At 45.3% G+C, this 25108-nt stretch overlaps 1 protein-coding gene across 2 annotated transcripts in view; it reads right to left on the bottom strand.

The window, feature by feature from the left end:
- The window catches only part of CPNE3 (copine 3), a 106799-nt gene that overhangs the window by 45788 nt on the left and 35903 nt on the right, over positions 1-25108 (bottom strand). The window contains exons 1-5 of one of the 2 annotated variants that reach the window (XM_077270781.1): positions 22513-22533; positions 18948-19087; positions 11262-11441; positions 2719-2793; positions 1383-1454 (exon numbers count right to left, since the gene is read on the bottom strand). In XM_077270781.1, the coding sequence (XP_077126896.1) occupies positions 1383-1454; positions 2719-2793; positions 11262-11441; positions 18948-19079 (459 nt within the window). In that variant the 5' untranslated portion in view covers positions 19080-19087; positions 22513-22533. Of the gene's footprint in view, positions 1-1382; positions 1455-2718; positions 2794-11261; positions 11442-18947; positions 19088-22512; positions 22534-25108 lie in introns of those variants that run through there. The other variant, XM_077270780.1, reaches the window with a different exon arrangement.

Genomic DNA, 25108 nt, shown 5'->3' with positions numbered 1-25108 from the left:
CGTCAGTGATTCCAGTACGTGAGGTGTCAGTTTTCTCACATACCGGAGCCACTGACACACGTAGACACATTGAAATCAATGCATCTTTGCAGATGTCATTGATTTTTTGCGGACTGTGTCTCCGTGTGCAAAACACGGAGACATGTCAGTGTTCATGGGAGCGCACGGATTACACGGACCCATTAAAGTCAATGGGTCCGTGTAAAACACGTACCGCACACAGACGTTGTCCGTGTGCAGTCCGTGTGCCGTGCAGGAGATAGCGCTACAGTAAGCGCTGTCCCCCCCACATGGTGCTGAAGCCGCCATTCATATCTTCTCTGCAGCAGCGTTTGCTGTAGAGAAGATATGAATAATCCTTTTTTTTTTGTTTCTCGTGTTTAACATAAAGATCCCTGTCCCAACCCCCCTCCCACCCCCTGTGCGCCCACCCGCTGTTATTAAAATGCTCACCCGCCTCTCTCGCAGTGTCCTGTCCTGGCCGCAGCTTCTCCTGTATGTGGTCACGTGGGGCCGCCCATTACAGAAATGAATATGCGGCTCCATCCCTATGGGAGGTGGAGCCGCATATTCATGACTGTAATCGGCGGCCCCACGTGACCGCTCATACAGTAGAAGGTGCGGCCAGGACAGGACACTGCGAGAGAGGCGGGTGAGCATTTTAATAACAGCGGGCGGGCGCACAGGGGGTGGGAGGGGGGTGGGGACAGGGATCTTTATGTTAAACACGAGAAACAAAAAAAAAAAAGGATTATTCATATCTTCTCTACAGCAAACGCAGCTGCAGAGAAGATATGAATGGCGGCTTCAGCACCACGTGGGGGGGACAGCGCTTATCTCTAGCGCTGTCTCCTGCACGGTTCGTGTGGTACCCAGTCGGCACACGGGCGGCACACGTGTGCCGCACGTGAACCTCACTGATGTGCCACAGAAACGCACGGGCACAAGGACACGGATAATTCCGGTACCGATTTTTCCGGTACCGGAATTATCTGGACGTGTGGGACAGGCCTTATGCAATGCATGGCAGACTGAAAATGGTCAGCCGGTGAGGCCAGGATCATAGCTTTTCCCAATAATCAGCCTAGATGGTAGTTTTTGCCCATTTAGGCTTTTGCTGCGCCTGTCAACCACAACAGCTGTCACCACGTCTTCAAGGAAAGGGGTTATTATCTACGCATGGCAGCTGTGTGGAGCGATTACATGTGCCACCCACCTCTATGCAACCATCTGGAAATCAAGAGAAAGGGGAAGGAACTTAAAAAAACCTGCAATTAGTGAGTGCCATTACTATGGAAATTAGTAATATGTAGATAGTATATACAGCTGTCAGTGCGATTTCCCATCTCCGCTTGCATTGTGATCATCACTTGATCCAATACCTTTTTGTCCAGTTTTCTTGCTTCCACTTCAAACTGCGCCACTCTGTTATCTTTAATTTCTTCTGCAAACACCTAGAAAGTGATACACACATAAGTAAAGACGGACGAGTGCAATATATACGGCAATGGGACGTCTTCTTTTTGAAGTTTATAGAGGTGACAAAAGGCAGAAGGAGAGCTAATATCTGCGGCAAATCCGATGGCCATTGTCTTGTCAGTGATTCTGGTGTAATGCTACAGGGTGAATTTGTCCTTTGCAGTTGCTTTTCATTATTCTCACAGCTGTAAACTAGGACTAATTTATGTTTATTTGCTAACATTTACCTTAATTTGTTAACAACTAAAATTAATTGGGACAATTGCCTCCAGTGATATGTGACTTTTGCACATTTGGTCCATTTACATTTTTCTACTCTGAATTATTATCTTTTTTAATGTTTACCAGAAAAGTGGGTAAGCCAATTCTTTACCGAATTTAACAGATATAATTTGGGCAAGCAGTTACAGGTCCACTGAAAATGATTCAATCCCTTCTTGCTAATTATATTTTGCTAATAAACCTTCGACGTTGCTTCCGTTTTCAATAAGTCAAGCAAATAATGTATATAATGTAAATAGCTCACCACAACTAATAGGACAAGATTGCACAGGCCGCGTAGTATATAGCACAGCCACGTAGTATATAGTACAGCCATGTAGTATATAACACAGCCCACGTAGCATATAGTACAGCCCACGCAGTATATAACACAGCCATGGACTATATTGCACAGGCAAGTAGTATATAGCACAGCCCACGTAGTATATAACACAGGCCACGCAGTATATAACACAGGCCACGCAGTATATAACACAGGCCACGCAGTATATAACACAGCTCACGTAGTATACAGCAATGTGGGCACGATATCCCTGCTAAAAAAACAATTAAAATGAAAAAATAGTTATATACTCACCTTCCGTCAGCCCCCGGATAAAGCCGAGACCTTTACCGATTCTCCTCGCGACGCTCCGTTCCCAGTGATGCCTTTCGGCAATAACCCGTGATCATGTAGCGGTTTCGCGAGACCGCTATGTCATCATTTCGCGAGACCGCTACGTGATCACGAGTCATTGCCGCAATACATTATTGGGACCGGAGGCGAGGAGCAGGACTTCGGAAGATGAGAATATAATGTTTTTTGTTTTTTTAAAATTATTTTTAACATTCTAAGTTTTTAAAAAGTGAAGCGGTGTTTAACTCCGGCCCCAATGTCGCTGATCGGCTGGCCGCAACCAATCAGCGACCCAGGATATATAGATATCACAAAAAAATTGAATATAAAAGTAACCATACCGTAATTGTTCCTTTTCCGGCTGGCCTCCCATTTTTTAATACAAGAGGTTTGGTCAGTTTCTTACTGGAGACAATCTTTAAAAAAAAAAACAAACAAACATGTAATTGTTAGTAGTTATTGGTTATAAAAAAAGAAAAAAATTATATATATATATATATATAAAGCTTTACACATACACACACAATTATATTAACACGAACCAAATATATGATCCAGGCTGTCTGAAAAACAAGCTACCTAACTGCAGATATCTTTTACTCTGAAACCAGGGCCCCAGTGACTGGTTGTCACAGTCTCCACATTGTCAGCTACTTTTTGAACTTTCTCTGAATTTTGGTAGCGTAAAACAAAGAGGTTTGCAATTAGTGAGCACACCTCAGATTCATTCTGTCTTATCTGAAAGGTTCACTTAAGAATTAAAGGGGTTATCTAGAGCTTTGGTTACCTTTCGCTAAGAGGCTAAGAATTTACAGGCAAGAAGTTGCTTAAAGGGAACCTGTCACCTGAATTTGGCGGGACCAGTTTTGGGTCATATGGGCGGGGTTTTCGGGTGTTTGATTCACCCTTTCCTTACCCGCTGGCTGCATGCTGGCCGCAATATTGGACTGAAGTTCATTCTCTGTCCTCCGGAGTACCCCGCCCATATGACCCAAAACTGGTCCCACCAAATTCAGGTGACAGGTTCCCTTTAATTACCTGTCTGCTCTACCTGACAACAATCTCTGACAGCTAAAAGTAGTCACAGACCGCTCCTGCCAGCAATTCTCCTTATTACATGGACGTCACATCACCTGAGGAGCTTCTTCTCTTTTCCGCTCTGCTGACAAGGGCGTCTCTGCCAATGTCATGCTGATTTCAATAGGTTAGAAGGGGTTTGTAGATAGTCTCCGCGCTGCCAACAGGATTTAAAACATACTAGATGGAGGCCCAATGCTATCGCATCGGGAGGGTGGTGACGTACCGGTGGGGGCATGCTGCAAAGCCTGCCCCCATCGGCATGTCACCACCCTCCCGATGGCCTTCATCATAGTATACGGTATTTCCTCCTGTCCTCTCACCATCTCCGACGCTCTCCACTCCTTGCACCTCCGCACTCAGTAGCCCCGAGATCAGCAGCGCGGAGAGCAGCATCTCAGGAATCCATCTGCCGCACCTGCTCTCATCCATGTCGCCCCCGCTAGGAATGTCGGCGGGAGGAGAGAGGGGAGACTGGGGGCTGCGGAGAGGAGCGAGGGGAGCGACGGAGAGGAGCGAGGTGAGACGGGGAGTGACGGAGAGGAGCGAGGGTAGACGGGGAGCGACGGAGAGGAGCGAGGGTACACGGGGAGCGACGGAGAGGAGCGAGGGTAGACGGGGAGCGACGGAGAGGAGCGAGGGTACACGGGGAGCGACGGAGAGGAGCGAGGGTAGACGGGGAGCGACGGAGAGGAGAAAGGGTAGACGGGGAGCGACGGAGAGGAGCGAGGGGAGACGGGGAACGACGGAGAGGAGCGAGGGGAGACGGGGAGCGACGGAGAGGAGCGAGGGGAGACGGGGAGTGACGGAGAGGAGCAAGAGAAGACGGGGAGCGACGGAGAGGAGCGAGGGGAGACGGGGAGCGACGGAGAGGAGCGAGGGGAGATGGGGGGAGCGACAGAGAGGAGCAAGAGAAGACGGGGAGCGACGGAGAGGAGCGAGGGGAGACGGGGAGCGACGGAGAGGAGCAAGGGGAGACGGGGAGCGACGGAGAGGAGCGAGGGGAGACGGTGCGACGGAGAGGAGAGAGGGGAGCGATGGAGAGGAGAGAGGGGAGACGGTGGAGCGAAGGACAGAAGAGAGGGATGACTGGGAGCGACGGACAGACAGGTACCACAAGCGGGTGCCATATTGGAATACCCATCACTTGGGTATTCCAATATGGCAGTCGGCGTACTTCCGGTGCAGCGCGGTGGATTGTGGGATTCGAGGACGTCCAGACGGAAGTGGATGACAGACAATTTAAGGTAATTATATAAATAGATATCACAGTGTAATAAAATCACTGGTTTATTTGAACGCGTTTTGAAGTACAAATCTACTTCTTCAGGAAAACCAGAAAAAAAAGACACAAATAAAAAAAGTAAAGAAAAATCAGGACTGAAACAATCCTTCCATGATATTTGAGGCTCCTGTTGGAGGCACACATTTAAAGCCCAATTCATTAAGACTGGTGTGCACAATGCTAGTCTTAATGATGTGCTTGCTGGAGAAGTATTAATGAATCATCTGGAGTAACATTCTGGTGTATATGGTGTTATGATCCTTAGTGGTTGAGGATCACAAATTACTCCAGCAAGGTGACTAAACATAGGACAAGCTCTAGGGAGGTGGAAAACTGGACTGACCGCAAAACTGAACCTATCCAACCACACTAGAGGCAGCCGGTGAATGTGTCTAAAATCCTAGACGTCTCGAGCCAGCCTGAGGAACTAACTACCCCTAGAGAGAAAGAAAGACCTCTCTTGCCTCCAGAGAAATAATCCCCAAAAGATATAGAAGCCCCCAACAGATAATAACGGTGAGGTAAGAGGAAGGCACATTCACAGGGGTGAAAGCAGATTCAGCAAAAGAGGCCCACTAATTCTAGATAGCAGAAAATAGAAAAGGGGTCTATGCGGTCAGTAAAAAACCCTTACAAAATATCCACACTGAGATTTCAAGAACCCCCACACCAACTAACGGTGTGAGGGGAGAAACTCAGTCCCCTAGAGCAACCAGCAAGTAAGAAATCACATTTTAACAAGCTGGACAAAAAACATGATGAACGCTGATAATCAGAAACTGAACAAACAAAAACTTAGCTTGTCTTGGAGAGACTGGGAGCAAGGTAGTCACCAGGAATCTGAAGAGCACTGAATACATTGATAGCAGGCAAGGAACTGAGTATCCAGGTGAGCTAAATAGGAAACCAACCAAGGATAACGAACCAGGTGATGAAGCCAACCTGCAGAAAGACAACACTACACAGTACCGCTTGTGACCACTAGAGGGAGCCCAAAAATAGAGTTCACAACAGTACCCCCCCCTTAAGGAGGGGTCACCGAACCCTCATCAAGACCCCCAGGGCGATCAGGACGAGCTGCGTGGAAGGCACGAACCAAATCGGCCGCATGAACATCAGAGGCGACAACCCAGGAATTATCCTCCTGACCATAGCCCTTTCACTTAACCAGATACTGAAGTCTCCGTCTAGAGATACGAGAATCCAAAATCTTCTCCACCACATACTCCAATTCGCCCTCGACCAGCACCGGAGCAGGAGGCTCAACAGAAGGAACCACAGGTACCACATACCTCCGCAACAAAGACCTATGGAACACATTATGGATGGCAAACGATGCCGGGAGATCCAAACGAAAAGACACTGGGTTAAGGATTTCCAAGATCTTATAAGGACCGATGAAGCGAGGCTTAAACTTAGGAGATGAAACCTTCATAGGAACATACCGAGAAGACAGCCACACCAAATCCCCAACACGAAGTCGGGGACCCACACCGCGGCGGCGGTTGGCAAAGCGCTGAGCCCTCTCCTGTGACAATTTCAGATTGTCCACTACATGGCTCCAAATCTGCTGCAACCTATCCACCACAGAATCCACCCCAGGACAGTCAGAAGACACAACCTGACCCGAGGAAAAACGAGGATGGAAACCAGAATTGCAGAAAAAAGGCGAAACCAAGGTAGCAGAACTAGCCCGATTATTAAGGGCAAACTCGGCCAATGGCAAAAAAGTCACCCAATCATCCTGATCAGCAGAAACAAAACATCTCAAATAAGTCTCCAACGTCTGATTAGTTCGCTCGGTTTGGCCATTAGTCTGAGGATGGAAGGCCGACGAAAAAGACAAATCAATGCCCATCTTAGCACAAAAAGTTCGCCAAAACCTGGACACAAACTGGGATCCTCTATCAGACACAATATTTTCAGGAATGCCGTGCAAGCGAACCACATTCTGAAAAAATAGAGGAACCAAATCGGAGGAAGGCAGCTTAGGCAAGGGCACCAAATGGACCATCTTGGAAAAACGATCACACACCACCCACATGACAGACATTTTCTGAGATACTGGCAGATCCGAAATAAAATCCATGGAAATGTGCATCCAAGGCCTTTTCGGGACAGGCAAAGGCAAAAGCAAACCGCTGGCACGAGAACAGCAAGGCTTAGCCCGAGCACAAATCCCACAAGACTGCACAAAGGAACGCACATCCCGCGACAAGGAAGGCCACCAGAAGGACCTAGCCACCAAATCTCTGGTACCAAAAATCCCAGGATGACCCGCCAACACCGAAGAATGAACCTCGGAAATAACTCTGCTGGTCCATCTATCCGGGACAAACAGTCTCTCTGGTGGACAACGGTCAGGTCTATCCGCCTGAAATTTCTGCAGCACTCGTCGCAAATCTGGAGAAATGGCAGACAAAATCACTCCCTCTCTGAGAATACCAGCCGGCTCAGAAACTCCCGGAGAGTCAGGCACAAAACTCCTAGAAAGTGCATCAGCTTTCACGTTCTTCGAACCAGGCAGGTACGAGACCACGAAGTTGAAACGGGAGAAAAACAACGACCAACGAGCCTGTCTAGGATTCAGGCGCTTGGCAGACTCGAGGTAAATCAGATTTTTGTGATCAGTCAGGACCACCACACGATGTTTAGCTCCTTCGAGCCAATGTCGCCACTCCTCAAATGCCCACTTCATAGCCAACAACTCCCGATTACCAACATCATAATTTCGCTCGGCAGGCGAAAACTTTCTTAAAAAGAAAGCACACGGCTTCATCACAGAGCCCTCAGAGCTTCTCTGCGACAAAACAGCCCCTGCTCCAATCTCGGAAGCATCAACCTCGACCTGGAAGGGGAGAGAGACATCTGGCTGACATAAGACTGGAGCTGAAGAAAACCAGTGCTTAAGCTCCCGAAAGGCCTCCACGGCCGCAGGAGACCAATTAGTCACATCAGAGCCCTTCTTGGTCAAATCCGTCAGAGGTTTAACCACACTAGAAAAATTAGCGATGAAACGACGGTAAAAATTAGCAAAACCCAAGAACTTCTGAAGACTCTTAACAGACGTGGGCTGAGTCCAGTCATGAATAGCCTGGACCTTGACTGGGTCCATCTCCACAGTAGAAGGAGAAAAAATAAAACCCAAAAAGGAGACCTTCTGTACTCCGAAGAGGCATTTTGAGCCCTTCACAAATAAAGCATTAGCACGCAGGACCTGAAACACCATCCTGACCTGCTTCACATGGGACTCCCAATCATCAGAAAAAACCAAAATGTCATCCAGATAAACAATCATAAATTTATCCAGATATTCTCGGAAGATGTCATGCATGAAGGACTGAAACACAGAAGGAGCATTAGAGAGTCCAAAAGGCATCACCAAGTACTCAGAATGCCCTTCGGGCATATTAAATGCTGTTTTCCATTCATCTCCCTGCTTAATGCGCACAAGATTATACGCACCACGGAGATCTATCTTGGTGAACCAACTGGCACCCTTAATCCGAGCAAACAAATCAGACAATAGTGGCAAAGGATACTGAAATTTGACTGTGATTTTATTCAGAAGGCGATAATCTATACACGGTCTCAAAGTACCGTCCTTCTTGGCCACAAAAAAGAATCTTGCACCAAGAGGGGAAGAGGATGGGCGAATATGTCCCTTCTCCAAAGACTCCTTTATATAACTCCGCATCGCGGCATGCTCTGGTATAGACAAATTAAAAAGTCGTCCCTTAGGGAATTTACTACCAGGAATTAAATTTATAGCACAGTCACAATCCCTATGAGGGGGCAGGACACTGGACCTGGGCTCATCAAATACATCCTGGTAGTCAGACAAAAACTCAGGGACCACAGAAGGAGTGGAAGAAGCAATAGACACCAATGGAGTATCGCCATGAATTCCCTGACAACCCCAACTAGACACAGACATAGCTTTCCAATCTAAAACTGGATTATGAGCCTGCAGCCATGGCAGACCCAAAACGACAACATCATGCAAATTATGCAAAACTAGAAAGCGAATCACCTCCTGATGTACGGGAGTCATGCACATGGTTATTTGCGTCCAATACTGAGGCTTATTCTCAGCCAATGCGTAGCATCAATTCCCCTCAGAGGAATAGGAAATTGCAAAGGCTCCAGGACAAAACCACAGTGCCTGGCAAATGACAAATCCATCAGATTCAGGGCAGCACCCGAATCCACAAAGGCCATAACCGAGTAGGACGACAAAGAACAAATCAAAGTAACAGACAAAATAAATTTAGGCTGTAAAGTACCAATGGTGACAGGTTTAGCAACCTTTTTTAAGCGTTTAGAGCATGCTGAGATAACATGAGCAGAATCACCACAGTAAAAGCACAACCCATTTTGACGTCTATGACTTTGTCGCTCAATTCTGGTCAGAGTTCGATCACATTGCATAGACTCAGGTCCCTGTTCAGAAAATACCGCCAAAGGATGAGCAGATTTGTGCTCCCGCAAACGCCGATCAACCTGAATGGCTAAAGCCATAGAATCACTCAGACTTGTAGGGGTGGGGAACCCCACCATAACATCCTTAATGGCTTCAGAAAGACCTTCTCTGAAATTTGCAGCCAGGGCACACTCATTCCATTGAGTAAGCACTGACCATTTCCGAATTTTTTGACAATACACCTCTGCTTCATCCTGCCCTTGAGAGAGGGCCAGCAACGCTTTTTCTGCCTGATTCTCAATATTAGGCTCCTCATAAAGCAATCCAAGAGCCAGAAAAAACGCATCCACATTAAGCAATGCAGGATCTCCTGGCGCCAGAGAGAAAGCCCAATCCTGCGGGTCGCCACGCAACAAGGAGATAACAATCTTTACTTGCTGAGCGGAATCACCAGAGGAACGAGGTCTCAGAGATAGAAATAACTTACAATTATTCTTAAAATTCTGAAACCTAGATCTATCTCCAGAAAACAACTCAGGAATGGGTATCTTTGGTTCTGACATAGGGCTATGAATAACAAAATCCTGAATACTTTGTACCCGTGCAGCAAGATGATCCACACTAGAAGTCAGAGTCTGAACATCCATGTCTGCAGCTGAGCTCAAAACCACTCAGAGTTCAAGGGGATGAAAGAAGCTAGACAGACTGCAGCACAAAAAAAAAAAAAAAAAAAATGTACTCAGGTCTTCTTTTAATCCCACTTCTGCGATGCATAAAACACTTTTTGGCCTGCTATACTGTTATGATCCTTAGTGGTTGAGGATCACAAATTACTCCAGCAAGGTGACTAAACATAGGACAAGCTCTAGGGAGGTGGAAAACTGGACTAACCGCAAAACTGAACCTATCCAACCACACTAGAGGCAGCCGGTGAACGTGTCTAAAATCCTAGACGTCTCGAGCCAGCCTGAGGAACTAACTACCCCTAGAGAGAAAGAAAGACCTCTCTTGCCTCCAGAGAAATAATCCCCAAAAGATATAGAAGCCCCCAACAGATAATAACGGTGAGGTAAGAGGAAGGCACATACACAGGGGTGAAAGCAGATTCAGCAAAAGAGGCCCACTAATTCTAGATAGCAGAAAATAGAAAAGGGGTCTATGCGGTCAGTAAAAAACCCTTACAAAATATCCACACTGAGATTTCAAGAACCCCCACACCAACTAACGGTGTGGGGGGAGAAACTCAGTCCCCTAGAGCAACCAGCAAGTAAGAAATCACATTTTAACAAGCTGGACAAAAAACATGATGAACGCTGATAATCAGAAACTGAACAAACAAAAACTTAGCTTGTCTTGGAGAGACTGGGAGCAAGGTAGTCACCAGGAATCTGAAGAGCACTGAATACATTGATAGCAGGCAAGGAACTGAGTATCCAGGTGAGCTAAATAGGAAACCAACCAAGGATAACGAACCAGGTGATGAAGCCAACCTGCAGAAAGACAACACTACACAGTACCGCTTGTGACCACTAGAGGGAGCCCAAAAATAGAGTTCACAACAATATGGTATGCCACAACTTTTCATGAATTTATTCGGTAGCAGGGCTGTCCAAAACTGGCATGAAAACTCAAAGTCATAACATTCTTCTTAAGTTCCACACAAAAAATGTGGCAAGATTTGAAGGTGTTTTATGCCAGAAAACGGTCCAAAAAAACCTTCATTAATCAGGCATGCAAGTATTTTCTTCAGTATACCTCTGACAGAAGGGTGTAATTTATGTCACTGTGTAGGCATACGGCAAAATTCATACCCTCATGTTCCCATGATAGATAGATATACTGTAGCATGCACAATGCCAGTCCTAATTAATTGGCCTAAATGTATGCTTCCAACAGGAGCCTCAAATACAGTATCATTTAAGGATTGTTATCAGGCCTGAGGTTTTGGGTTTTTTTTACAAGCTTTTGTGACTTTTTTTATTCATGCCTTTTTTCCCAAAGGAAAAAAAACCCACACACAACACCAACAGCACATTATATTAGAAAAGACAATTCCCATAGTACCCAAAATGACATTTGATGGATGAAATGTTTCTCACCTGTCCCAAAGTACACTCAAACTCTCCCAAAAAATCATCATCGGCCAGATCATATGTTTTATTGTCAATGTCATAAATCGCAAACTTCAGCTTCTGGACTATCTCAAAGTAGTAGTCAACCAAAAACCTCTTGCCGAATTTGGGGTTCAGACAATTCTTCACTCTTTCCGTGCGATCAACCTGTCAGAAAGAAGATAAAATACATTCCTGTAAAAAATGTATACATTGCACTGTAAGTGGGACCCAATCCCATCAGAAAATTATGACATAGACATAAGTGACACATATAATCGCAGTATAAAATGGGAAAAACTACAGAAATTAAACAACCCCAAAATAAGAAAACGAGAATGCAATGATTTGGAAATCTCTTATAACCATATTTCATTCAGAATAAGAGCACAGATCAGGAGGTCAATGTTGGACATTTTTAGATTTCATTTGAAAAAATATTTACTTATTTACAAATTGATGGCAACAACACATCTGAAATATGTTGTGCCTGGGCCGTGTCTGCCATTGTGTAGCATCACGTCTTCTTCTTACAACAATCTGTAATCGTCTGTGAAGTGAGGGAACCAATTGTTGGAGTTTTGAGAGAGGAAAGTTGTCAAATTCTTGGCTGATGTAGTTTTCAGAAATGTAAAAACTGTGTGCTGATAACAAGCTAGATGGTCCCCTTCTTGACTCCGCAGGACGCGGCGTTAATGGTCTCTATAAAGAATTTTGCATTGTGATCCATCTGACCACAGAACAGGTGAACATTTTACGTCAGTCCATTGTAAATGAGCTTTGGCCCAGAAAGGGCGGCAGCGATTCTGGATTGTGTTGATATTTGGCTTCTTCTTTACATGATAAGTTTTAATTTGCATTTGTGATTTGCATGGCGAACTGTGTTCACAGACAATTTCTGGAAGTATTTCTAAGCCCTTGCAGTGATCTAAATGACCAAATCATGCCTGTGTTTAATGCAGTGACACCTAAGGGCCCATAAATCACAACCATCTAATACTTACTGACGACCTTGTCGCTCGTGCGCGTGGATTTCTCCAGAATCTCTGAATCTTCTGACAATATATACTTTAAATGGTGTGGTATTCAAAGTATTTGCAATTTTTCCATTGAAGAACTTTTTTTTTTCCACAATTTTTAGACATACGGTAGTTATTCACAGATTACTGAACCTCTGGCCATCTTTGCTTCTGAGAGACTCTGCCTTTTGCTTCAATTTTGCCCCCAATTTTGCTCCCCATTGCTGTACCCCTGAGCTGGTGGAAGTACTTCTCATTGAACAGAAAATAATTATGGGTCAGGACAAACGTCAGAAGGTTTTGGATAAAGGCATTGTGATCGCCACATTCCACCGCTCTAGTCCTCAAAAAATGTGCCACAGCTTTGCTACCAAACTCATGTGGGATACAACTATACAGCGCCTCAACATCTACTGACGCTAAAACTGTCTCATTCCCCACAGTGATCCCCTCAAGCATAGACAACAAGTGGGAGGTGTCTCTAACATAAGATGGAAGCAGTGTGACAAACGGTCTTAATACTCTGTCCAAATACACTCCACTATTTTGTGTTAAGGAATCTATTCCTGATACTATAGGACGCCCTTTTAAGGGCACCAAGCCCTTGTGTACTTTGGGTAGGGCGTAGAATGTTGGAATCACAACCTTATCGGGTAACATAAATTTGTTTTCATTCTCTGATATTAACCCTCCTCCTTTGGCTTGATCCAACATGACTTCCAAAACCTTCCTATACTCTTTTGTAGGATCTTTAGGTAGAATTTCATATGTGTCATGCTCGTGGAGTAAAGCATGACACATATCCAGGTACACTGGATGGTCCATGATAACGAGGTTGCCCCCCTTGTCCGAGGCCTTTATAATTACATCCTTGTTTCTTTCTAGCCTCTTTAAAGATTTTTTCTCACCTTCAGTCAGGTTTGATGCCCACTCATAGGTCTCCCTTTTAATCTTAGATAGATCAGCCTCGACTAGCTTCATAAAGATGTCAACGCTAGTAACATCATTTATGGGTGGCATACTGGTACTCCTATTCTTTAAATCTGTGAAGGGACCCCTTCCCCGTATCTGGTGATTCTCATTCAGTAATTCTGTCAGTGCACGCCAACTCTCGATGTCCTCCTCCGATACACCCAACCTTCTGCAATTTTCAATATCATTCTGCTGAAAAAACAGTTTCCATTTCAGGTTATGTCCGAATAGATTTAAATCCTTCACCCATCTAAAACAGTCATATGCACCCGTAGGGACAAAGTTCAAACCTGTCCCCAAAAGGGAATAATCTTCCCTTGATAACACATAGGATGAAAGGTTAATGATCTCCCCCTGCCCTACATGGCTCTCCTCCTGAGGTCGTACCCCCCTGTTGAGCCCCGATCTAAAAAAGAGGAAGAGGATTGAGGTACTAAACCGAACGGTTTCTTTAGGTGTGGGAATTGTTCTAGGTGTCCATTGATGACGCAATGCAAAACCTTCTGCAGTGCGGCAAATGGCAGGGAATATCAGATTAGAGATTTTGGAAACTGTAAATCTACTGGGGTAGTGTATAAGGCCACGTGCACCTGCCCGAAAGACTATATCGGTAAAGCGATCAGAGAATTGAGAGTAAGGGTGGGTGAGCACGTGGGTGATATAAGAAACAAGAGGGACACCCCGGTAGCTCGGCATATGAATGAAGTGCATGGGGGAAATCTGAAAGAAATCACCTTCAATATGGTGGAGAGAATTAAACCAAAAATAAGAGGGGGTGATTTGGATAAAGCTATCCAACGTAAAGAAACAGAATGGATGTATAGACTGCAGCCTCTGTCCCCAAAGGGCCTTAATGAATATCTCTCATATGCGTGTTTTATTTAACAGTTTTATTTAACAGTTTCCTTTCTCTGTCTGTCTGTTTATAGTGGGTTCTTTTGGGGTCTAGGGCCTTAAGGTATGTGGAGGTTAATGGGTTCATTGTTAAAGCAGCATGTTTTAAGCATGTTTGTACATGTCCCACATTGTATGTAATGTTTATCAAGATATTTTTATGTCTCCATTTGGACGCTATATCTGTTTTTTTAGGTATATCTTGCCTTTTCCATGATCATATAAGCCAGTACGTTATAATGCATGCCTGTATGCATCTAAATAATAATAACAAAAAGGTTATTTATAGGTACATGAGAATAAGTTTACCTTACAAAACTATGCTGTGTATCCTTTTTTTTGCTTTAATATTAATGGTCCGGTTAGCTCAGTTTAATCTGGCGTTCCGGTACTTTGTATATCTGTGACCTTGTCCATTAGCAGGATCACTGTGTGCATACGTAGGACCATTCCCGGGCGTTAAGGTCCGGTACCTTGCACATCAATGATCTGTTCTCGGTACCTGGATTACTGGGTGAGCTTGGAGCACTTCCAGTCATGCGCGGTTACGTGGACCGCAAGCTGTAATGGAACGCAGAAGCAACGAAGCAGTGTATATCTATGCGCATGCGTACTGGCAAAGCACCCGGCAGAAGCTACGCTAGTGACACTAATAATACTTCCGCACCTGCGTAGTAGCTCTATATCCACGCCGGAGAGGTATTGTGTATATATATTTATTCATTGGGATGTGGCAGGTAAATAGTTCATCACTCAGGTTTTTTTCTGGCCATCATTATTGGTGGCAGCGCTGATTGGAGCATCTGTATGAGCGGGGGTATTTAATTCCACCCGTCCAAGCCACTGGCTATGCTACTCATCTATGGCATCTGATAACCCTCTGACGGGCCTCCTGATGACCCGAACCACGGGGAAACGCGTTGAGGCGAGGCACAGTATATCATGATAAGTAACACGCTACTCTGCTTGTACCATTGATAAATTCTACAGGTTGGCTCAGTGTATCTATATGGGCTTTGTATGATAATAACTGTAGCTATTAGCCCTATATAGGGGCAACCTTTAGACTGATGCATCTGTGGCTATTTAGCCAGACAGTCTATGGGATATAAATATATTTGGTACAAGTTGCAGCTATTTATGCTGAAGTTTTGAGGCGAGGTACAGTATATCATGATAAATAACACGCAATTTTGCTTATACCACTGAGAGATTCTACTATTTGGCTCAGTGCATCTATATGGGCTTTCTATGGTAATAAATGCAGCTGTTAGCAAACATTTTGACTGTTGTATCTATGATATAGTCAGCCAGACAGTCTGCAGGATATTAGTATGTGTGGTATAGGCTACAGTGATTGATGCTGTAGAATTTTTTCATGTGGCATATCTGGCAGCATACCCATTGCAAATCAATAGTATTTAGCAATTTACTTATGAAAGGGGTCGGATTCCGAAAAGGTCATAGCAATTATCCTGTTTCTGCCTCTTTTTGCTAATTTCATTATATTAATTTTTTGGGGGGGTTTTTTGACCATTTTTTTGCTTTCTTCATCTCTGTTCTTATGCAATATTGTTTTCACACCTGCAGTAGTAGGGTGATTTAGGGCAGTGAGGGGTAGTCCACGGTGAGTGGGGGCGCCAAAAAATCGCTATTAGGGTGCCAACCTCCACAGCCAGGCAGGTGACAGAATAGGCAATTGCAGGGTTTGCGCTAGACCTTGGTCTTTGTCATTTTTAGGCATTTTTTTGCCAAAAAGCACTGGTTGGTGTATTTTTAAATATTTATAATAAAATTCTTTGTTTTAAGGGGATATATGTTCACCAAGGTAAATTTTGATTCCCAGCAGATATATATGTTTTTTTCTAGTTATACGTTCTGTTAGTCCCTTATAGTTATTTATACCTTTATTATAATTGTTTCTAGAAAATACCCATGGAGTCAATCGTCACTACACCTGTAGATAAATTCCCAAAGGGGTATAATTTCCCAAATGGGGTTACTTGAGGGGGGATTCTGCTCTTCTAACAATTAGGGGCTCTGTATATGGAGTCCGCAAACTGTTGTAGGAAAATCTGTACTCCAGGAGACAAATAGTGCTCCGTTCCTCCCGAGTCTCAGTACTGTGCAGTGCAGTTTAGCGCAACCTCCACCAGGGGTGCTGGTGATGGAAGAGAGGTTGCACACTCACAGCGTAGCAACACTGAACAGCCGCACAGGTGTCACAGGCAACGAGAGAGTGGTCAGACGAGCAGAGTCAGAAACTGTCAGGAGCAGAAGTACCAGAGGTAGCAGCAATGAACGAAGTCAGAGACAAGCCAGAAGTCAGATCCAAAATGAGAGACGTAAGATGGAGTCGGGGTACAAGCCAGAAGTCAGAGCTGGCCAGGGAATGAGGTATCAGAGACGGAAAGCAAGAGGCAGGGTACCGAGATCAGGCCGAGTCATACACTGTTAAGAAAACCACCAGACGAAGACTAAGTCAGGGATAGGGAACGGGTCTCACACAAATACGGGAAGTCAGAGGCAGAAGGATCACCAGGGTATACGGGTCAGCTGCTCTAGCCTGAAAGCATGAACTATCACTGACACAGGCAACCAGAAATAGCACCAATAAATAGACACCCAAGAACCAAAGAGAGGCAGGAAAGGTTAACCCCTCCGTGACCAGGCCAGGGAAAGAGAAGCAAGAAGCATACCCCGACCTGGATCAGGACACGCATATGGGATATTGACACGTTCAGTAGAAATTGTGGGACACATTTTGGTGCCATTTTTAAAAACTTCTTTTGTGAAAATTTAAAATCTGGGGCTAACACAAAATTTTGGTGGTAAAAATGTAGTTATTTTTACTTCACTGCCCAATGGTATAAAATTCTGTGACACATCTGTGGTGTCATTATGGTCACTGCACCCCTAGATGAATTCATTGAGAGGTGTAGTTTAAAAAATGAGGTCACTTATTGGAGGATCTGTCGCTCTGGCAGCTCAGGGGCTCTCCCAGTGAGTCATGGCACCTGCAAACCATAACAGTAAAATCTGGCGCTCCTTGACTTCTGGACTTTGCTCTGTGCCTGAAAAATATTTCCCGATTACATGTAGGGTATTGGCGGACTCAGGAAAAAAATGGACCTCAGTTTGTTGTAAAAAATGATCCTATTAGCCCTTACAAAAATTAAAAACTTGGGACTAAGAATAAATTACATTTTTACCACTAAAATTTGGTTACAAGGGTCTGTCTCAGGCCTGTTTCACACGTCAGTGGCTCCGGTACGTGTGGTGACAGTTTTCTCACGTACCGGAGACACTGACTCACGTAGACACATTAAAATCAATGTGTCTCTGCACATGTCAGCGTGTTTTCATGGACCGTGTGTCCATTTGAAAAACACGGAGACATGTCAGTGTTCGTGGGAGCGCACGTATCACATGGACCCATTAAAGTCAATGGATCCGTGTAAAACACGTACCGCACACGGATGCTGTCCATGTGCCGTGCAGGAGACAGCACTACAGTAAGCGCTGCCCCCTGCATCTGGTGTTGAAGCCGGAATTCATTCCTTCTTCTCAGCAGCGTTCGCTGGAGAGAAGGAATGAAAAATCATTGTTTGTTGTTTTTTTTTGTGTTTAAAATAAAGATCCTTGTCACCTCCCCCCTCCCACCCCCTGTGCGCCCGCCCGCTGGAAATAAAATACTCACCCGGCTCCCACGATGCTTCCTCTCAGCGCCGCAGCTTGTCCTGTATGAGCAGTCACGTGGTGCCGCTCATTACAGTGATGATTATGCGGCTCCACCTCCCATAGGGGTGGAGCCGCATATTCATCACTGTAATGAGCGGTACCACGTGACCGCTCATACAGGAAGAAGCTGCGGCGCTGAGAGGAAGCATCGAGGGAGCCGGGTGAGTATTTTATTTCCAGCGGGCGGGCGCACAGGGGGTGGGAGGGGGGTGGTGACAAGGATCTTTATTTTAAACACAAAAAAATTAAAAAACAATGATTTTTCATTCCTTCTCTCCAGCTAACACTGCTAGGAAGAAGGAATGAATTCCGGCTTTAGCACCAGATGCAGGGGACAGCGCTTATCTCTAGCGCTGTCTCCTGCACGGTCCGTGTGGTACCCAGTCGGCACACGGGCGGCACACGGCTACCGCACGTGTGCCACACTGATGTGCCACGTGAGCACACGGACACATGGACACGGATAACTCCGGTACCGATTTTTCCGGTACTGGAATTATCTGGACGTGTGAGACTGGCCTCAAGTGCAGAGGTAGTTGCGGTCATTTTTTTATATATAACCAATGTTAGGCTGTAGTGATACTTATTTGTGTCCCAGAAACTTTTTTCTCAAGCCAATGAGGCACTTACTGGTATGCATCCAGAATACACCTAAGGACTACAGAGATCAATTAATGTCTCTTATACTACCTATATTACCAAACTAAGCCCCATATTACTCCAAAAATACGAAAGGTTTATTTCCATCCCAAACCCAGGAACCGAGCCCTTCAGAGCCCCATTGTGAATAGAGCAGAAGTGCATGTGTTCAACCTCGGCTTCATTCATCAACTATGGGACTATCAGAAATAACCGAGGACTGTATTCGGCCTTCTCCGGCAGTCACATAGAGAGGTTGTGAATGCACATCCATGATCCATTCAAGATGGGGATCTGGAGATTTAAGCTCCTGGGTTCCAGATCTGATAGTAAGTTATAATCTATATTGGCAATAACCCTTTAAAGTAATATTATGTATCTGATATGTTTTATTATAAAAGTACCGTACCTCAAACCATTGCTGGCCACTTGTGTTCATGAGGAGGACACATAATGGATCGGATTTGGAGCCAACATCTTTATCTAGGAGATTGTCACAGGAAATGCTCAGTTCCACTTTGGTTACACATTGTGCGGCCATTTGCAAGTCTGAAACAAAAGAAAATATAGTCAGGAATATTCAGTGGCCACCTACACAGCACAAGTAGTCAAAATGGAGGACCTAAGACCGGACGACTGACTGATTATAGAGAAGAAATAGAAGCAAGTGCTAGTGTTTTCCAAAGATAAAGCATATAATACAATGCCTCATGTAGCTATATATACAGTGTATACACCCCAAGAGATTTGTCAGAAAACCTTTATTTTCTTTTTCAGAATCAATATTTTCTATGGGATTGCCATACTACAAAATATACAAATATGCGTTATTGGTTGCAAACAAGACTTATTTTGCAAGAAAATTATCTTAAATGAATTCGAGACCATGTCACAAAGATGAGTACACCCCAATAAAAGCCTTAGGAACAAAGCAAAAGTTTAGACTAGAAAGGTTCTAATTAACCAGAAGTCAACCACAGGTAAGTCTATAATTCGTTAATTAGGTGTCCAGCAGAGAGTTGACTATAAAAAAAATGTTTCTTAACTAAGAAAACACCTTTCCCATTTAAGGCTGTGTCCACATGTTTAGGATTTTTCGCATTTTTTCGCAATAAAAACACGAAAAAAACGCATACATTAAGCATCCTATTATTAGAATGCAATCCGCAATTTTTGTGCACATGCTGCGTTTATTTTCCGCGTCGTAATCGCATTCTGGAAAAAAACGCAGTATGTTCACTCTTTGTGCGGAATTGCGGGGACTCTGCACACATAGGAATGCATTGAGCCGCTTACTTTCCGCAGCTATGCCCACCATGCGGGAATTAAGCGGATCATGTGCAGTTGGTACCCACGGTGGAGGAGAGGAGACTATCCTCCAGGCCCTGGGAACCATATACCATTAAAAAAAAAAAAATTGTGATATTCTCACCTTCCAGCGTCCCTGGCAGCCTTCTCGCTCCTCGCGATGCTTCCGTTCCCAGTAATACCTCGCAGCAATGACCTGTGATGACGTAGCGGTCTCGCGTGATGCTACTCTGGGGTCATTGCCGCAATGCATTATTGGGAACGGAAGCTGCCAGGAGCATCACGAGGAGCGGGAAGGCTGCAGTGGATGCCGGAAGGTGAAAATATCACGATTTTTTTTTTTATTATTTTTAACATTCTATCTTTTTACTATGGATGCTGCATAGGCATAGGCAAACAGGCACTGTTTGCCTATCTCCACATCCAATCAACCACATTGTTAATAGGTAACAAGTTGAGTGGGTGTAAAATTAGGGCCACAGTCCGTTAGGCAAACAGATCGCTTGGAAAACGCTAGCATTCTGCAAGCTAATTACGTTTGTAAAAGGCTAGTGTTTAGCGGGAAAAAGCATGCCAATTCCGCATGCGTTTTACCCACGGCACAGTTGCGGAATTGCGGCAGAAATTTCCACAGCAATTCCAGACGTGTGCACATAGCCTTTTAAGATTATCTCAGAACAGGAACATTTTATTTCAACACATCCAATTGTAGAAATTATTATTATTATTCCAAGATCTATTGATTAAAATAAACTTTAAAATTAATTTGTTTGTGGGAAAACCCCTTTAAGTCTTGATAGGTAAAATCATAGAATTCCCAGAGGGTGTGCTTCATTTTTCTCATGAACTAGACAAACATTTTTTTCCGACCTTGATGACTACATGACTCCACAATTCCTGATCTATTACAAATAGTTCTGAGCGAGCATGCTCGAATATCGTGTTATGCACGCATGCTCGGGGTGCTATCAGAACATGCTCGGGGTGCTATCAGAGCATGCTCGGGGTGCTAACAGAGCATGCTCGGGTGCTATCAGAGAATGCTCGGGGTGCTATCAGAGCATGCTCGGGGTGCTATCAGAGCATGCTCGGGGTGCTATCAGAGCATGCTCGGGTGCTAACACAGCATGCTCGGGTGATATCAGAGCATGCTCAGGGTGCTATCAGAGCATGCTCGGGTGCTAACAGAGCATGCTCAGGGTGCTATCAGAGCATGCTCGGGGTGCTATCAGAGCATGCTCAGGGTGCTATCAGAGCATGCTTGGGGTGCTATCAGAGCATGCTCGGGGTGCTATCAGAGCATGCTCGGGGTGCTATCAGAGCATGCTTGGGGTGCTATCAGAGCATGCTCGGGGTGCTATCAGAGCATGCTCGGGGTGCTATCAGAGCATGCTCGGGTGCTAACAGAGCATGCTCGGGTGATATCAGAGCATGCTCAGGGTGCTATCAGAGCATGCTCGGGTGCTATCAGAGAATGCTCGGGGTGCTATCAGAGCATGCTCGGGGTGCTATCAGAGCATGCTCAGGGTGCTATCAGAGCATGCTCGGGGTGCTATCAGAGCATGCTCAGGGTGCTATCAGAGCATGCTTGGGGTGGTATCAGAGCATGCTCGGGGTGCTATCAGAGCATGCTTGGGGTGGTATCAGAGCATGCTCGGGGTGCTATCGGAGCATGCTCAGGCGTGCTTGAGTAATATGTTCGAGTCCCCGAGGCTGTTAGGCAATCCCCGCATGTGTTGAGCTGTCTACCAGACAGCCACGAATCATTCAGACTTGGGGACTCGAACATGTTACTCGAGCACAAGTCCGATAACACGATATCCGAGCACGCACGGTCATCACCAATTACCAACTTACTATTACAGTAGACTTATGGCACAGGGAGATGTAGGTGGCCGTCCTACATATCATTAACCAGCTATACTGGAGGAATGGTAATTGTTCTGAGTGACTTGTGCATAATCTCCACATTCAATCAACCACATTGTTAATAGGTAACAAGTTGAGTGGGTGTAAAATTAGGGCCACAGTCCGTGATCTCACAAACCCTTTTTGTGGTTCAGTATCTCCTTTTCTAGGAGCACGCAGATCTCACTAAACATTCATGTCTCATGTGTTAGTGGCCATTAGAAGAAATATATAAAATGATGTGACATAATATAGATAATAATGAATAGTGTCATATGCCTGTAGAATGTAAGCCCACAAGGGCAGGGTCCTCGCCCCTCTGTATCAGTCTGTCATTGTTAGTTTGCTTACTGTAAGTGATATCTGTAACTTGTATGTAACCCCTTCTCATGTACAGCACCATGGGATCAATGGGGCTATATAACATAATAATAATAATAATAATAATATGCAGGCTGGAAGAATGCTTGAGATGTTTTTGGCTAGGGATATGAGGTATCTTATCACAGAAAACCCTTTAGTATTAGCATTGCCCTTTGACCCCTGATGAAATAATACAATAATGCTTGTATCTGATGCTCATTTTCCCAGCAGTGACCACAGCAGGAGAAATTTACTATTACATGATGCCATGATGCCATTCAAATGAATAGTTGCCCTTGTAACGTATGGACATCGCGAGTCCGTTAGCCCACAAGCCGCAGTCAGCAGCCTTCCGCCCTGGCCGGCATATGGGATCCATATGGACAGTTACTCACCTTGTTCAGTTCCAGGGCCACGGCTCCAGCTCCCTACTTCCTATGTTACCAGATGCCTCTTCTTCTGTGAAGCCTTCATCTGCAGACCCTCTAGTTCTGGCCCGGTACTTCCTTTTGATGATCGTGAAAACAAAAATCCCACATACATCGTGTGAGTATACAACGGGGTCTGGCGGACCAGGCACGCCTGAATGGAGCCCCAACTCACCAAATCAGCTCCACTAAGCCATAAGCACAAGGAGGAAAATACAGAGCAATGATTTATTGAAACAAACTTTATTTTTATAAATAGTAATAGATAAATACATTACAAATATAAGTAATAAATGGCTAAAACACAGAGTGAGTGCCCGAAAAATGCTGATATGCGCCCCCATAAACCACACTCCCCAGATGTAATACCGGTATAAAGCCCATTAAGTAAGTCACTATATTAGCCCCCTCAATTGGGGATATAAAAAGCAGGAAAAGCACAATAGGTGCATAATAGAACCCATAGAACCAGGCACAAACGTCCTAATGGGGACCCAGTGGAAAAAAACCCTAAATAGACAGATGAAAAAAGTGCTTACACCTACCAAGAGCCAAGACCGGGTGGGGAGACTGGTGGGGAGAAGCCCCAACGCGCGTTTCGTGGCCACACAGGACCACTTCCTCAGGGGGATGACTCCTTGCTGCATGAAAGGACCTTGAAATAACCCATGGCCCCGGTCACATGATGACCGGCGGCCAATGAAAGTAGCGCTGTCGGCGCATGCGCACTGCGCCCGGCAGGTCCTAGCAGTGGATCAAAGCGTCAGGTCGAGTGCGCACGCGCAGGGCACAAAAGGTACCCGGAGCGTGCCCACAGGGCCAGGAGACGCCGATCCACACCAGGACGAGGCGGGCCGCAGCGCGATGCGCACGGCCACCATAACAAACAATGTGTAAGTGGAGGAATTATTATAAGGACACCAATGCGAAGCGCTGTCAATATCCATCACACAAATGGTTTAAGGAATCCACCAGATAAAAACTGCACTCATTACGGTCCGATGCACAGGATAAATTAAATTATAAAAATGTCCATTTTCTGTGTGTCGGATCCGTGAGACCAATCTCCATCTATCACATACATGTCCATGAAGGTACTGATTTCCTGTCTCGTCTTTGTGCAGATACCCTGGTGAATCCACTTTAGCCCAACTAGGATGGTGTCCATAGTAGTTGTATCATTGAAGCCAGAAGTACATTTCCAAGGTGCATCATGCAGTATCGGGTCCATGAATCTCACTAATAATGTGAACAAAACAAAAATTTAAAATTACAGAAAAACATAAAAATATTAAAACCAAGACCACCACCAGATAGCGGGGATGAGGACACCCAAGGCGGGAGGGACCATAATAATAGATTAACAATTACAAAGAAACTGCAGGGCAAGGAACCGTACCAGGCACATGCCCCAGAGCAGTGGAGCGGGGGGGGGGGGGGGGGGGGAATGGAACCAACTCATAAGTAAGGGGCAAAACTAAGAGTCTCATTAAGGCCCACTGGTGACATAGTGCCAAGTCGCACTATCCACCTTGTTTCTTTTTGGGCAAGCAGCTTTTTGTTGTCCCCACCCCGAATACCCAAATGTAAAGCATCAATTCCCCTCACTTTCAATAAATTTGCATTACATTTATGATTTAACAGAAAATGACGTGGAATTGGTTTGAGATCTGAAATATCGATCACTGTCTTGGCCGCACTAATGTCCCGCACATGCTCACGAACACGGACTCTCAATTCCCGTGTGGTAAGTCCAATAATATAGATCATAGGACACGGGCACGTCGCATAATAGATCACGTTAGTTGTACTACACGAGATCCGCTCCCTAATGTCAAATTCTTTTCTTCCATCAGCAGACGTGAAATTTGAGCATCGAAGGACATTGGCGCAGGCAAGACAGTGACCGCAGGGGAAACACCCCAAATTGGGACCCCTTGTACCAAATGGATTACTCGGGGCGGGGACGTAATGGCTGCGTACCAACAAGTCACTCAAATTTTTGCACCTTCTGGAGGTCATCTGGGGAGATGAACCAAGGGAAGCCGCCAGGGAGGGCTCAGCTCTCAAAACTGGCCAGTGTCTAGCGAGGATGGAGCGCATGGCTCTCCATTCATGGTTGTAAGTGGAGATGAAACGAATAGTACCCGCCCCATCCCCACCAGAACGCCGGCCATGTGAATGTAAGAGAGTCTCACGTGGGGTTCTTCTGGCTCGGTCGTATCCGTGCTTAATGGATCGCCGGCTATACCCCCGGGCCAGAAAGCGATCACGTAGATCGGAGGCTTGTGCCTCGAACCTAGACTCTGAGGAGCAGATTCGCCGCATCCTCAGGAACTGTCCGATCGGGACGGCCCTCACAGTGGATGGATCATGCGCCGATGATGCGTGCAGCAGTGAGTTAACGGAAGTCGATTTCCTGAAGACGTCCGCCTGGATACGCCGATGTGAGTCGACCTCCAGGCGGACGTCCAGGAAATCGACCGCAACATCACTGTGGGTATACGTAAGTCTAATATTCCAGATGTTATCATTTAATGTATCCATAAAATCACCGAGCTGC

Source organism: Ranitomeya variabilis, chromosome 6 (genome assembly GCF_051348905.1).
Source record: "Ranitomeya variabilis isolate aRanVar5 chromosome 6, aRanVar5.hap1, whole genome shotgun sequence".
Lineage (NCBI taxonomy): Eukaryota > Metazoa > Chordata > Amphibia > Anura > Dendrobatidae > Ranitomeya > Ranitomeya variabilis.
This window is presented reverse-complemented; position numbering and strand designations above follow the sequence as displayed.